Source organism: Bos taurus, chromosome 19 (genome assembly GCF_002263795.3).
Source record: "Bos taurus isolate L1 Dominette 01449 registration number 42190680 breed Hereford chromosome 19, ARS-UCD2.0, whole genome shotgun sequence".
NCBI lineage: Eukaryota > Metazoa > Chordata > Mammalia > Artiodactyla > Bovidae > Bos > Bos taurus.
The window spans coordinates 24,236,636-24,253,263 of NC_037346.1; the positions used below are offsets into that span (position 1 = coordinate 24,236,636).

The following is a 16,628-nucleotide window of genomic DNA, read 5'->3' on the forward strand; positions in this document are numbered from 1 at the left end:
GATATTCATAATAATAGTGTCCCTTTCATGAGATTGTTGTGAGGATTAAGTGGGCTAATGCATACAAGTACTTACCACAGTGCCTAGCACAGAATAATAAATTATTCAAGTTGAAATTTCTAACACAAAAAGCCCTTTATGATCTGTCCCACGCTCCCCACAACCTCTCTAGACTCATCTGCCTTTAGCTCTTCTCTGTTCCAGTCGGCTTTGCGTTGTTTTATTCCTGTGTGTCTTTACAGAGTTTGGCCCTTCCACCTAGAATTTTTTTTCCTTCCCTTCTCTTCCTCCATCCTTGACACCCACACCAGACCTCACCTTATCGAATTCCTATTTTTTCTTCAAAATGCAACTCAATTCTCATTTCACCTGTAAAACCTCTCTTGACTCAGCCCTCTGCCCCTCTCTGCTTCTGTCCCATCTCAAGGATATTACCCGTGTCTTTTTCAGTACCTGCAATCTGGTAAGTGCCCTGTGAGTTTAGCTGAGTAAATGAGTGTGCTCAGACATTCCTTCTCTACTGAAACGTCATCATGTTCCACCAGCGTCTCTGCCTTCTCTTTGCCTTCTTCCCTTCTTTCCCAGTCACTTCCCGAGTATCTCCTTCACTGTCAGGTGGAAATCTCTCCATTCCACGCTCTAGCCTGTTACTATGTCCCAAATGTTGGCAGATGGAACAATACACCCTTTTAAGTCTGCAACCCTATGAGGGGGAAAGGAAGTGTTCATATCCAATAATACCCTTGTGTGAAACCTTTTAATGGTTCCCCTAACCCTCAGTATGAAATCTCAAAGCCTTCCCCACAGCTGGAGTTCTGTGTGCTCTGGCCTCTGCCTGCCTCTCCAGCCCTGTTCCTAGCAATTTGGCCTCGCAGACTTCTCCATCCTCAAATTCACCCTACTACCTTGGGGTCTTTGCTTCTCTCCATCTATGGTGCGCAGGTTCAGCTGCCCCAGGGCATGTGGGATCTTAGTTCCCTGACCAGGGGTCAAATCTGCATCCCCTGCACCAGAAGGCAGGTCCTCAGCCACTGGACCAGCAGGGAAGTCCCGACACTTATTCTTAAGTGTGATTCAAGGACTTCCCTAGTGGTCCAGGGGCTAAGACTCCACACTCCCAATGCAGGGGACCCCAGTTTGATCCCTGATCTAGGAACTAGATCCCACATGCTACATCTAAAAGATCCACGTGTACCACAACTAAGACCCAGTGCGGCCAGAAAAGTCTGTTTTAGGGTGAGTCGGGCTAGGCTGACCCACTCTGTTACACAAGCTCATTGACACTGCCGGACCAGCACACGCCAGCACACCCAGAAAACCTGGATCCTTGGCCCAGGAAAAAGCACTGCCACCTCAACCTGTCATTCCATCTTTCTAAGTCTCAAATTCCCCAAGTCTCCATTTTCTCTGTTCTATTGAATGGCAATAGAATACTCATCAAACTGTCTACAGAATTGTGGATTAAGATAACCAATATGAGTGAAAGCACTTTATAAATAGGGAATTGTACAATCTCAAAGGCTGAAAAATTGCAAAATATCTTTTGGAAGGTAATTTTTAATAATATCAAAAGTCATAAAACTGTTCATCCTCCTGACCTAGGAATCCCACTTTCAGAATACATCCTATGATGGGGCGCCCACTCTTTCTCTATCAAGAATGTTCCCATGGATGGCACATTCCTAGATTATAGCCTGAAGCCTGTTTGAACTAGCATGTGGATTATGTACAAGTCCCATTTCCTTGCCAGTCAAGAAAACATAGCCTAGTGAAGGGTGTTATTCCGGGAATCGTTTGGATGACGTAATGGACCAAATGCAGCATATTGCTTATTAACAAATTGTTTGCAAGTTCTACAACCCTTCAAGACACAGCAGCATCTTGGCATTCAAGTTGAGAACTACCATTCTTTCAAAATAACACAAAAGAATGAAAAAAATGCATATACATATACATTGGGCAATAATGATAGTAATAATATCAGTTCTTTCCTATCCATTCCCTTATTGCCTCCTTATAAAAGTTTGTGAGGTAAACAGGAGGGATTTCTACTTCCTGGTCTCCAAGTGGAGCCATGAGTTCATACGCATGCAAAGTGGAGAGCCAGCGAGCATGATGGATGGACCCCCTGCTTGAGGTCATATGACCCGAACCTGTAACATTTTCAGGCTGTGACTCCTTGCGCATGTCGCTTCAAATCTCTAGGTCTCCTTTTACTCAAATTCCTCCCAGTTATTGAGTGGTTTAGATGGGGTACTGGATGTGATGTACTTTGGGATGTACAAAGGTGGTATGTCTTAGCACACCGAGCTGGGACCAATAATTGATTCTTTAAGTCCAAAAAGTGACCTTCCCTTTATCCACTCATGTTAAGCAACACCCTAAGATTTCAGTCATCATAGTGGCCCTCCTGAGACAAAGATAAAACATGATCACAACAAGGCAAAATAAATATTTATTAGAAATCATTAAAGCATTTCTTCAATGACACTAAAATGTTCTTACTCCACTTATGACTTCTCTCTTGCACATAGAGTTTCACACACACACAACACTAAAAACAAAGATGTAAATGGAACTCGCAAACATGAGGCACATTCAGTGAGAACAAGGTAACAATTTTATGTTTGGGACCAAGATCACAGTAAAAAAAAAAAAAAAAAGTAAATCGATGCAGAGATCAAGTATGGCTTACAGGCCCACATGACGGTCCATCTATCTGGCCCCTACCCAGAGCCAAAGGACTTAGTCCACCAGGCCTTGTAGAAGGAAAAGAAGGTCAGTAACACTGGGCTCCAGGGCAGGAGCCCTCTAAGAGCTTAGTGACTTCACAGTACAGCCTGGAACTCCTTCTCCCATTCCCCACCCAGGGAGGAAGGTAAGTACCTTTTTTACTCCAAACAGATATATAACTTAATTTCTAGAATAATAGATTCTTCCTGAGGCAGAATTTAGCTAAAGGAAAATTTCTAGCCACAACTATTATCTGAGCATGTGAGATTCCATTCCTGGAAAATGCTTTCCCCTGAAATTAGTGAAATGTGAATCACTTAAGATATCCTTATACACCTGTGGATTTAGTGTGTGCGGTGTGTGTGTATGTGTGTGTGGTTTTGTGCACATCTGTATGCACACACTTGAATTTAAAAACCCACAGGGATCACAGGGACAATGCAGACCGCCAGCATGAATCATCTGAGCAAAAAACCTAATCCCCTGACACATGCCAACCACAAAAGCAGACTCAAATTTACCAAAGAACTGTGCCAAAAAAATAAAATCGCACAGGAGGACATCTGTGATCTGTGGTCCAGAATCAGAACACTCCAGCTTTAACAGCTCTGATACAATCTCCCGCATGACTTTGAACAAGTCCACTTTCCTCTTGGAGCTTTGGTCTCCAGGTGTCAAGTAAGAGAAATGGTCCTTTTAAACCAATGCTCTTTGACTCATCACCTTCCTTGGAAAACCTGCCTAGGTTGAGACTGTCTAGGATAAAAGCCTTTGGGGGACACCACTGTCAGGAGGAAGATTCAGTATAGAAAATGGTCCTGCCAACAAATTCGATCCAGATCCATAGACAGGTCTCCATATGCATACGAAGACAAAGATCCAGTTATTGACTTCTGTCTAACCTCCCAGCTTTTGTTCAAGTGGGAAGTGAAGAGTTATACAGTTTTATCCATGCATATCCAGACCAAAACAATTCTGAATTCCCAGCTGCACAGAGTAGAGCACGGAGCCATGTATCCGAGTTGCTGCCCTTCAAACCAAGACATCTATCTGTTCAGGATAAAGGCAAGAAGTTAATTCCAGATACAGGATGCTACTCTCCAGGCTAAAAGGAGCTTCAAGTTCATCTGATGATGATCTTTAACAATATCCCTCATATATGCTCAACCAGCTTCTGCCTAACTATCCCCAGTATCACAACTTCCCTGGAGGTCCAGTGTTTAAAACTTCACGCTTCCAATGCAGGGAGTATGGGTTCAATCCCTGGTTGGGAGTGAAGATGGCAAATGCTCTTGGGGGTGTGGCCAAAAAAAAACCAAACGTAACATCTGAAGAAGTTGTTGGACTACATTGAACCATAATCGTTTTCCCTGAAGCTTCCAGCTTTTGGGCCCTAGTTCTGTTCATCTGCAACACATCTGGTCCTCCTGCCTCTGTGATAATCCCCCTAAATCTTCCCTTCTGCAAGAAACATGCCTAGCCCCTTCCTCCCCTGCTCACACTTGAACCTGGTCTGACCACTACGCTTGGAGCACTGGGCAGTTCCCTGGGTCATCTGAGAGTACAGGGGCTACTGCAGATTGCAAGGCTGCATCCTCGACTCATCTGTCCCTGACCCAGCCCATCAGGGACACAAGGGCTAAGATTCTGCCCAAACAAGTAAGCTGGTGCACAGAGAGCCCAGAGCAGAGAAATGAGCCAGGAGTGGACTGGGTGGCCCACACTCCTTAGTTTGCTTCTAGTCAGATTAACTAACCAACAGCCAAGTTATCTAAAAGCTGAATGATTTTGTGCCATTTAAAATTAAATTTCATGGTTAATATCGTTACAATTTCACCTTGAAAATCCCACAGGACTGTGATGACCTAAAGGGGTGGGATGTGGGCGTGGGGGGCAGGAAGGAGGTTCAAAAGGGAGGGGATATATGTATATTCATGGCTGATTCACATTGTTGCACAGCAGAAACTAACACGACATTGTAAGGCAACTATACTAAAAAAAAAAAATTCCCACACAAATCTTTCACCAGACAACTGAGTCAGAGTGGATTTTCTGGTTGTTTAGGTTCCAATAGGACTTCTCTACTGGCTCAGATGGTAAAGAATCCCCCTGCAATGCAGGAGACCCAGGTTCATTCTCTGGATCAGGAAGATCCTCTGGAGAAGCGAATGGCTACCCACCCCAATATTCTTGCCTAGAGAATCCCATGAACAAAGGAGCCTGGAGGGCTACAGTCTGTGGGGTCACAAAGATACGGACATGACTGATGGACTAACACACTTGAGTCATCTGGAACATTTCTACTCTCTCCACTTCATCTCTGTCCCCAAACTGAGTAATTTCAGGGAAGAAAATCAGAGGATGAGAATCTAAAAATAAGCCCCATATCTTGGCTCCTCCTCAGATGCCTTCTCCTCTGCTTCAAAATTCACAGTTAAAAAAAAAATATTGAATACCAGAGCATTTCAGATATTCTGTAAAATTCCTCCAATGAAAAATACTGATGTGTAAGAGTAACCTCTGAGATTCAAGACCATATAAATAGAGCAGCTGCTATTTCTGTTTCAGACGAAGCCACTATCCCAGCTTGGAAGCCTGCACTGTGCCAGGGCTGGGACAAGGAAACCAGCCAAGATCTTTCACCCAGATCACAGGACCTGCCTGGCATTTCTCATGTAGTTTTAAGTATGTAAAGAAAAGCTTTTTGTCCTTGTTCTGGCCACCTTGAGGCCAAGTATATAATACTTACATCCAACCCCCAAATCCTAAAAACTATTTCTCAGCTTTTAAAATCACACACTTCATTTGAAGTAATTTTCATTTAAAATGGAAATGTCCTTTCTCTACTGAAAAGAAAAACCCTGTGTTAATTATGCTTCTAGAATTGTCTCTCCGTTGGAGACAGTCTGAGCCTTGAGTACCAAGGCCACTTATTCCAAGGGTGTTTTCCTGCTCCCTGAAGATTCCAGAAGCTCATTCCTCTCTGACCCCAGGATACCAGGCTCAGCTCAGTCCCCTGTACATTCTAGGATGGGATCAAGAGGCCCTTAAATTCAGGAGATCCAATCACAGTAGGGGAGATGGTAGAATATTAGGGCTGGGGCTAGGGGCTGTCAAGACATTGTCAAGACATCGGGAGAAGAAAAACTCCTCTCTGTGCTCCTTGGGCCCCTGTCCCTGCCCTGCCATCCTCTCTCCCAGCCAAGTCGACCTGCAGTTGGTGAACACAGGAGCTTCACCCAGGATTCAGGGCTCCTGGAACTCCCAGGCTCAGGACTGCTGGCCATAGGTTTTTACAAGCTCTGCCAAATAACAAACTCCAGGGTATTGCCCACTCAGACAAACTGACAACTGCCCCTTGGTTCAGCTACCCGCTCAGCGTGAGGGTGCGTTCCTCGTCTCTGCAGGTGGAGCCAGGCTCCATCGCTCTGCAAAGCATGCAGCGCCACGTCCAGCACCCAGGCTCCAGCATCAGATGGCCCACACGCACGTGAGCTCTGGGTCCTGCTTTTACACTGAAGTTTCCGGAAATTCATCTATTTCCTCAAATGCATTGAGGGTGGTTTTGCTGTTGCTTCTGGAAGAATCTTGGATTTTGTTGGAATCTGCTTTAAAGACAAAACACTATTTTACAAATACAGCACTCTGCAAGTTGTGCCTCCAGGTAGGTCTTGGCCCACCACTTGACTTTCAGAAATGTTTCCAACTCAGGTTATAAAATGATAGAGCTGGAAGGGATTAGTTCAACCCTCCTCCCCCACTTTACAGATGGGGAAAATCAGGGTCCCCCGGGGTCACATGGTCAGGTAGGAGTGGGCATCATGCTTCCTGACAGCAGCGGTACCTGTCCGTCTGCCGGGCCCCGGATCTTCATTGAGGAAGGAGACATGAGTTTTCCATTCAGTCCACTTCACCTCGTTGATCCTGAGGGTGTGATAATCATTCTCACTATTTCCCAAGCGCACTTCATGAAATACAAACAAATACACTAGCACCACATTTGGGGTGTCCCCCACGGGGATTGGGAACACCCCTGACTCATGTGTCCATATCAGTGTTACTGGGGCTTGAAGCCTGCCCAAGTACACATCTTCCCAGGCCTCCAGGATCAGTCTCCTCCCAGGATATGGGACTCAGAGAGACATAAGGGGTCCCCTGTGAACCCACACAGGGGAGACAGAAGGAAAAAGGGTGCCAGGCTGGCAGATCTCTTCTAAGGTAGGCACTGGGCGGGGAGAAGCCACAGAGGCACCTCCAGAAGGGCAGAGTCTCCCCGCTCTCCCTTCTGAGGCTCAGGAAGCCTGTCCCAGGGCCAGCGACCCCAAACAAGCAAACTCCATCTTCTGAGGAGGCGGAACAGACCATGGCCATGGTCCGACAAGCAAATGGCATCACCGCTTGGCTAACGTTCACACCGCATGTCTCTTCACCCACCCACAGAGCACCAGCAAAGTGCCCCCCTCCCTCTGTTACCGCAAACACAGCCGGAAATCATCCTCTGCCACTTTACACAGCTCCCCCATGCGGAATCTGCTCCTCAGCCATTCTGGTAATATTTTCTCGAACTCCAAGATGGTCCTGGCTCTCTGGGAACACAAAGGAGCCTAAGTGTGTCACCGAGGAGCCAGCGCCGGGGCGCCGCCTGAGTGTGGGTGTGCCCACACACGTACACACACAAACAAGAACTCGCACACACAGGAACACACACACACACACACACACACACCACCAAACGGCCCACTCCACCTGCACAGAATGCTTACTTAATGCACAGATCCTGACGATCTGGCTCACCTACAGAATTCAAAAACCCAGGGTCTTCCCCGATGGTCCAGTGGTTAAGACTTCACCTTCCAATGCAGAGGGTATGGGTTCGATCCCTGGCTGGGGAGTTAAGATCCCACAGGCCTCAAGGCCAAAAAAAACCACATAATACAGAAGCAATATTGTAACAAATTCAACAAAGACTTTAAAAAAATGAAAGAAAAGAAAGCCCAGTAAGTTTGGGAAAGGTGTTAAAATTATTTTAAACATCACATAAACTATGTTTATGAGAGTCCAGAGTTTCCTAACTGAAAGGTAGGATTCTGAGCTCCTGTGGTGAAAGGAGGTTCAGACATCACACAGTCCTATTCCATCTCAGGCTGGGAATCCCCTCAGCAATTTTCCCAACCATAACTTGTCTAATCTCCCCTGAATATTATTGATAATCCATTAAGAAGGCCCTAACAATTAGTAACTTCCTTGTATCAGATCAAAGCTTTTCTCCCTCTTGTTCCCCATATGTCCCATTTCTGCCTCTGGGATCACAGAAGAAAGCTGCTCCCTCTTTCCCAAGTAGCTCTGCAAGAAGGAATTCTCACCATCTTCAACCCGGTTTCAACACCGTCTGTTGTGAGGCATGGTTGCCAGGCCTCTTGCATGCCCGGGCCATTCTGTGGGTTAGTATCCCCAGTGTGTAAGGCCCACAGCATATAAGGAGTATTGGAGGGAAGCAGAATTGTCACCTCCATTGTCCTATACCCTCAACACCCACATATCACACCATTGACTCTAAGCAGAGCACAGCCATAAGCCTGAGTACCTCTCACACATGCCATTGTCCAGCCACACTCCCTGGACCCTTTACTCCAGGAACCTACCTTCCTTGAACCTGGCCAAGCACAGGGAGCTTATGCAGGTTTCCAGGCCCCAGCCTAGATCCACGGGTTCCGTGTGCTGAACTGAGTCCCCATGACAGGACCCCCCCCACACACACACACACAGAGGGGACTCTGCCAGGCTCACCTGTAGGCGCCAGATGCGCTCACTCTCCTTGGAGACATTCTCCACCGTCTCCCCCATCAGGGCTATGAGCATGTTGAGGAGGAGGACGAAGGTGAGGATGACGTAGGTGATGAGCAGGAACAGGAAGAGGATGGGGTACTTGGAGTTCTGCTGGATGTTCAGGTCACCCAGGCCTATGGTGAGCTTGAAGAGTTCCAGCACCGCGTCGCTGAAGCTGCCGTAGGAGCTGCAGTTCTCATGGCTCTTGGGGCACTTCTCGATCAGCGAGGCCAGAGCTGTGAGGACATAACAGGGTGTTCTCTGCAGCCTTTCTGTCCGGTTACTCAGTGAACTCGTGCATACCTGCACGTGCACACATGCACACGCGGACCTACAGGCACACACACACTGCTGTCTTCCTCTCTCTGGTTATTGAAATCGCATCTCCAGCCTCCAGTTTCTCCAGAAGCCTCATCAGGCTGGTGTTCTGCCTTGACTGACTGCAGAAAGACCTTTCTGCCTAACAAAGCCCAAACTCTTCTCTCCCTTCGCTACCCCACCGTTCAGCCCTTGACCAATCAAGGGTTTGCAGAGTTGAAAATTATAATCTATAATCTGTGTGTCCCTGGCTCCTCAACCAGGCTTGGAGCTCCCAGCTTCCAGTAGCCTGGGTTGTCTCTCCCAAGACTGGCAGGTCCTGAGTCTCCTTCTAATGCTGTGTGGCACGATCTCTGGTCACAGCCTGAGGCTCTTTCTGCTTTTCTTTCCAATGCACTACAGCAGTGGCTCATTACTTAATGAATGGATGGATGGATGGATGATCAAATTAATCAGTGAGGAAATGGGTGGATGAATAAACAAGCAAGTGAAGGAGCAAATGAATAAGCAAACTGTGACCCAGAAAAGGTACCAGACAGATGGAATCAGCTGCCTAGTTTCAAATGCCTGTGATAACTGGGGAAAAGAACTGGCTTGGGAAAACAAAATCATATCTCTTTAGGCAGAGGTTAGAAGCAAAATCAGGTTGTGCTTTACCCTCTGTCATAAACAGACAGGTTTTTAAGAGGGTTTCCCATCCCTGGTCCCCAGCAGACCAGAGGCTCTCACAGATATATCTGAAGTGATCCACGACAGTAACATGACGTGGAGGGCCAAAGGAGGTTACCTCGATACATTACTCTCCTCCTATTTTTCAAAGACTGTCAATCACATTTCTGCAAACTTTAGCTTCCCTATCTGTCAGTTTGAGCCAAAAACACCTGCCAAACCTATCTGAAGCTGAGAGGGACACATATGATGATGTGAAGGTGGGAGGCAGACCACACAGTGTGGTCGGATAAAAGCGACCTCGTCAAATCCTGGCGTCTCTAAGCCTCAGTTCTCTTATGATCAGAGATGATGATGACTCCTGCCTTGGTCAATACATTGTGAGAAGTAAAGAGATAATCAATGTTATTGCTGCTCAGTTGCTAAGTTGTGTCTGACTCTTTGTGACCCCATGAACTGCAGCATGCCAGGCTTCCCTGTCCTTCACTAACTCCTGGAGTTTGTTCAAACTCATGTCCATTGAGTCAGTGATGTTATCTAAGCATCTCATCCTCTGCCACCCACTTCTCCTCTTGCCCTCAATCTTTCCTAGCACCAGGGTCTTTTCCAGTGAGCCGGCTCTTCACACAGATAATCATTGGGAAATGCTGATCACGGTGAGCATTTCACTGGTGACCGATATAATTGTTGCTGAGGCTCCCGCATGCTCTGTCATGCTAATGTCTATATAAAGGGCTTTACAAATGTGGCAGTTGCTATTATTTGTAAATCATTTACCTACTCCAAATCCAAGTAAGAACACGATATATACAAACAAGAACTTCAGAACATCATGCAAAATGACCTACAAAGAAAGAAACATGATTCAAGGGTAAGGTTTGAGTACATATTCGCTATAGATTGATCTCCTGCTTCCCACTGTCTCCCGGATCTGCACTCCAACCATGCCCTCATTCACTTGGGCCACTCTTCCGTGACCCTCCCCGGATCCTCCGGACGCTCCCTCCACAGCTCAGCACTGGGCCCACCTGTTCCAGAAAGACTCTTCTATTCATCCTCTCCACCCTCCTCCCTCATACAACACAGTCTGTTTCTGTCCTTGCTAATACAGGCTGCACATCAGCACCTCTCCTCATAGAATCTCACATCGAGAATCCTCACACTTTCTGGAAGTGGCCGTGTGCTGGGGACTGCTCACACCAGTTCACAAGAGCTGACTGTCACACTCTCGTGAATTTCCTGAGCTGGTTGCTAAACAAGCCATGACTAAGAATTGGATTGTGTAAACATAATTAAATAAATTACATTAGAAACAAAGATAATAAGTAGTCAACACATCACTTCCAAATGACTTTACTACATTTTACAATTATTTAGGCTTTTTTTTTTTTTTTCTTTTTTGGCCACTCCATGTGGCTTGCAGGATCTTAGTTTCTGGATCAGAGATTGAAATCATGTCCTCCATAGTGAAAGCCCAGAGTCCTAACCACTGGACTGCCAGGGAAGTCCTAACAATTACCTAGAATTTTAAGGCTATTTACATCTATTGTAGCTATATGTTGAAAACACTATATAATGATGCTTTACTGTGCATCCTTGCCCGATTCTGTACTCATGTTGGTAACTGGAAATCAGCCATGGTGGGTGATTTATGTCATAGAAACTGGTGAAAGCTACAAGTCAAAGATTGTTGATTGTCTAGATCTGGACCTAAGACAATGATGGAAAAAATGTTAAGGCAGATAAAACTTTAAAAATATATACTATCCGTGGCTGTTATATTGTGAATAGTACAAAAACATTGATGAAATATTCTTCTAGTATTTGAAAACTATTATTCAATTCAGCAAATAAGTGTCTCAGCATCACTGACAAACAAATTCAATTTCAACACGTCTTCATTGTTTCCTTTTCATCTTCCTCCTTAAAGCAAAGGAAAGGACTTCCCTGGTGGTACAGTGGATAGGAATCCACCCGCCAATGCAGAAGACACAGGTTGGATCCCTGATCCTGGAAGATCCCACATGCCGTGGAACAATTAAGCCCGTGTGACAGAACTACTGAGCCCACACTCTAGAGCCCACAAGCCACAACTGCTGAGCCCACATACCGAAACCACTGAAGCTTGCGTGCCCTAGAGTTGGTACTCCACAAGAAAAGCCACCGCAATGAGGAACCCTCACACCAAACTAGAGACTAGCTCCCGCTCGCTGCAACTAGAGAAAGTCTATGCACAGCAACAAAGACCCAGGGTAGCCCCCCAAAAAATATTTTAATTAATTATTTATTTTTAAAAAGCAAACGAAAATTCCAGGCAACATTTATATTGGCACAATGTTCACATGTCAATTGCAACCATAGGTTGGCAACAGATACGAGTTAAACCAAAATCAACAAATTATTTGGTGAGATTCAACTAGCCATGTGGAATTTACAACAAAAAAGTATTGCGTATTTTATTATTATTTGTAACTTGCATGCTACACCATCCTTTATATGGTAAACATCTATAATAAACATACCTACATATATATATATATATTATACATGCATATTTTTCCTCCAAGACCATGAGCAAAGGCAAAGGAAGACCATGACACTGAGAGAAAGAGCAGTGGCCTGTCCCTTGGGTGAGTCTCTTTTCCTCTCCAGACCTCAGTTTCCCCATCTGAAGAGTGGGCCTTCTCTGAGGGGCCCCTCCCTGCCCATCTCTGATGCTCAGCATCCCCAACGCACCTTCTGGATCATGACGCTGTACATGCCCATGGACTGGAACCCCCGCGTGTAGTAGAGCATGTTCGCCCAGCCCAGGGCCATGGCCAGCACAAGGCAGGCAAGGTACTCTTTGTAGGCAAACAAGTACAAGAAGACAGACAGTATCACAAGCACAGCTTGGGCAAAACTGTTCAGGAGACACAGGAAACAAGGGCCTTACTTACTTCTCCTCGGCATCAGGGCAGAGATGTCCAAACCCTCCAACCTCCCATAAACCCTGAACAATGACCCTGGTAGGTGGTACCGAAGAGACAGCCGAGGCTGCCCCAGACATGCTGGACCACGTCTAAAACCCAGCTTTGCAGACTGCATTGCCAGATGCAAGTCAGGGCTGGTTGCAGTTGACAAGGACTTTTTAAAGATAGAGTTCCCCAGGGCCCAGTAGATTTTGGTTCAGATGGCCCAGGGTGGTTGCCAGGAGGCTGGATGTTTTTTGAATCACCCATGTGACTTGTGATTCCCACAGAGATTGAGGCACTCTGGAGTAGACGAAGGATGCAGTGAAAGATTCCATTTTTAATCAAAATGACAAAGCTGACAACACGTATACTCAAACGTCAGTCATAACAAAAGTCCCCCATAATCTACTTTGAGAAGTCTTTTAAAAAACTACAAGACATGCCATGTAATAGATACGCTAAAAGGAGATTGCACACCAATGCAAACGTACCTAACAGCACTGAACTTAAAAACGGTTAAGATGGTTTAACTTTCATGTTACATGCATTAAACCACAATTTTAAAAATTTAAAGTACAATATCCACCAAACATACAAGATCAAAACCTACTCCTAAACATTGTCATCAGTTAGGCAGACATCTGGACAGAAACCCTCTCTTGCTTATAGCATCAGGCAGTCTCCGCGATTATGAAATACCTAACTAGTTAAAGTTGGGACACAGTCAATCTCGATTTTGTGCAGTGAAAAGCAAACATTTGGGTGATCGGTGTATTTGGCACTGAAGTGAGGAAGCATTTTAAACACCTTCCTCCACACAAAGAAAACAACAGAGAAGGAGAACAAGGCCTTTCATCCGCACCAAAGCCAGTGGCGGTACAAATGGATTTTTCTCTGGGATCGTCACACTTTGTTGAAGGTGTCAGGCTCACATGTGACTTGCACTGTGGGTAGGACTGCACCTGGCCTATTCATTCACTGCAGTGTCAGGGTGCCCCACCCGCCCACAGGGATGGAGAACTCGGTTCATACTTCTGGAAGGCACATGCCTACTTAATAAGACAGCTGTTAATAAATAGGTATTCAAGGTGCTATAGACCCACCCAAAGGCTCAGAAAAGGGACTTTGGTGGGGTCCACAGAACCCTGGAGCCCAACGTGCTTCACCCCAAGCCGCAGATCCTGTTCCTTTTCATGCAGCCATGATGCTGAATCAGCCTTCTGTTGTTTAGAGACAGGGTTACGTAATCCTCTGACATCGGCTGCACATGACCTCATTCAGAGAAGCTGCTGAGCTGGGCTTTCTGACTGAGGCCTACAGTAGTTGACCCCAGACTAGCTTGGGGTGAGGATGACTGGGACACTGGGCTGGCTTCGACATGCCCGAAGCTCCACGTGACTCAGTGATTCACTTCCCTCCTCTGTGCCTCAGTTTCATGAGATCAGACACGGTGATTTCTCAAGTCCCTTTCAGCCCTGATCTGCCAGCGTCCAAGACAGCAGCTGGGAGGAACTGGCTTGGAATGTCCCTTCAATAAAACATAAACATGCTTTCTCTATGCTGCCTGCCCCCCAGGGCTCTGGGGCAGGGTGTAGTCAGCTCTCCCTGTGACCAGATGGTGGGCACTGTCCCAGTGTTTTCTGGCCCTCCCCTCTGTGCCTCTCTCAACAGAAGGGAGGAGGAGGTCCCTGGCCACATGCCTTGGCGTAAGGACTGGGACAGGGTGACAGAGTAGGGTGGCCATTGCAGAGGGACTTAGCAGTCCTCATACAGGACTTCGGCCCTGACTGTGAGGTGGTAACCAAGGCGACAGACCTACTTACAAGACAAAGTGAAACCAGGCATCAGAGAGAATGGACTGCAGATCTGACGGTCTCAGCAGGAAGATTGCGATGCCCTGCGGCCAGAAAGGAAAGAAAAGCTGCCCCCTCTTCGTGCCCCTCACTGGAAGACCTGGGGAAGGGGGCGTCTCCCCAGGACTGAGACTCAGGAACCAGGGGAATGTGTGAAGGCCCAGTCAGAGCCCAAGTGAGGGATATGGAAAGGGACTGGTGCCCGGGGGACAGAGACAACCTCAGGGTAAGAGTGGATGCTCCCCCCAGTCTTCTTGCGTCTCTTACTGTCATCCCCATCATCACTCCAGAACCCACAAAGCAGCAGGGCCACACAGTTGCCTGCCATTCCCCAAATATGGCCTGGCCTCCCAGCCTCTGAGCCTTTGTACACTGCTCCCCACATCTGCCCTGTAATGCCTTCTCCCCAGAGTCCTCATGCCAACCCCACCCTACCACAGTTGGTAACATCTCTACCTTCCAGCCTTCCTAACCTCCCCCATCCCCAAATAAAAGTCACCTGTCTTCTGAACATGGGTCTGACCCCAACATCAGGCCCTTTTCACAGTCTATCTTACAGTCTTGATATCTGTGTCCATCTCAAATTCCTACCAGACTATGACCTCAAAGAGGGCAGACTCCCTCATCCCTATTAGCTCCCCCCAGGGCCCCACAGGTTGAAGGTGTTCAGAATACACCTGCTGATTCATCACCTGGATGGATGAATGGATCAACTGACAAACAGATGGAAAGACAGTTGGATGAAGGACTGAAGGACAATAAGTGGGTGTCTGAATGGATGGATGAGCAGTTGGGTGGATGAGAGATGGCAGGTGATTGGGTGGATGGATGGAGGGGAGGGGAAGACGGGAGGGACACTGAGTGGCTGGGAGTGTAGATAAATGGCAGAGAGATGGACAGATGGATGGAGGGATGGATACATGAAGTAGGTAGGATAAGCCTGCTTATTTATGTAAATCTAAAATTAAACAGGAAACGGGTCCCACAGTCCCCCAGCAGCAGTAGCAGACAGAGCTTGCTGCCCCCCGCCTGCCTCGCAGGCCAGACCAGGAGGGTTCAGTGACCCACTCACCTCTTTCACAGAAATGAACATGGCCCAGATGAGCACAAACATCCTTCCTAAGAGCTGCAGCCACCCCATCTTGTGCGTGAGGGCCAAGGGGTGTGGCAGGGCCTACGGAGGAAGGGAGAGGAATGGATAGGTGCGGGGTGCGGAGTGAGGAAGGCAGGGGTAGCACCCACCCTGGGGCGACCGTGCACATACGCATGCCGGGCCCTCGAGCTGGACCAGAGGCCAGCATGAAGCCCGTTCTCTGTAAGAGCCAGTGCAGGAAGGGCAGCCCCCAGCCCCTGCCTACCCCACCTGCGGTAGGAACCCAGGATTCTACGGTGAGAAGCATGATTCAATCCATGCTAACAACTTCCTCATACCTCTTGGCATTTGTCTGTCCCATCTGTATCCAGACACTCACAGAGCCCCACCACACAGTCAAAGCCAAGACTCTGTGCCTCATGTGACTGGACAGGAAACTGAGTCCCAGATTGGTGGGAAAGCTTCTCCAAGTGACCTCCACCTCCTCGCGTTTCCTCCCACAGCCGAAACACCCAATCGGCTCCAGATTGAGACCTGGAGCCTGGGCCAGGCCTGGGGCTCCTAATTCCCTGAGCGCTCCTCAGCAGGGGTCCGCCTGGGACTAAGCACCTGGGGTTGAGCTCCACTCAGGGCTAGAGACGTATTCCATGTCCAAGACACTGTAAAGCGTGACAATCAGGGGACCCCACGCAAATCTCTTGGCTTCTCTGGGCCTCAGTTTCCCCATATGCACGTGGGGTGGATCCCATCTCCTGCAGCTCTAACCACCTCATCCCCCACTTCAAGGGGCCCAACGTACCTCCTCCTCGCGGGGGCGGTAGTAAGAGACGAGGGTCAGGGTGATGTTGTAGAAGAAATAGAAGCAGAAGGACAGGAAGAACATGTACTTGGCGAACTTCTTCCACTTCATATGCAGCAGCGTGTGCAGGGGCTCCAGGGTCAACATCTCGTGCCGGTTCTGGGGATAGAACAGCACCGGTCACCATGGAGATGAGAGGGAGGGAGGGACCATTTTCAAAGGGCCCTCATTTCAAAGGGAACTCTGAGTCAGCAGTGCCCCCGGCAGAAGGGGCCAATGAACTGGTTTGGCTGGAAGTGTTGGGAGGGTAATTTCCAGCTCCTGAGGCCCCAGTGCAACCAGGCATAGCCAAACACCACAGGAGCCTGGTGCTTTTGGCAAGA

At 47.5% G+C, this 16,628-nt stretch overlaps 1 protein-coding gene across 2 annotated transcripts in view; it reads right to left on the bottom strand.

The window, feature by feature from the left end:
• Positions 1–2,437: 2,437 nt before the first annotated feature.
• TRPV3 (transient receptor potential cation channel subfamily V member 3) overlaps positions 2,438–16,628 on the bottom strand; it is a 34,645-nt gene continuing 20,454 nt past the window's right edge. The window contains exons 10-18 of one of the 2 annotated variants that reach the window (XM_015458625.3): positions 16,246–16,404; positions 15,426–15,527; positions 14,324–14,397; positions 12,283–12,448; positions 10,324–10,390; positions 8,521–8,795; positions 7,207–7,319; positions 6,578–6,657; positions 2,438–6,341 (exon numbers count right to left, since the gene is read on the bottom strand). In XM_015458625.3, the coding sequence (XP_015314111.1) occupies positions 6,244–6,341; positions 6,578–6,657; positions 7,207–7,319; positions 8,521–8,795; positions 10,324–10,390; positions 12,283–12,448; positions 14,324–14,397; positions 15,426–15,527; positions 16,246–16,404 (1,134 nt within the window). In that variant the 3' untranslated portion in view covers positions 2,438–6,243. 2 annotated transcript variants of the gene reach the window in all.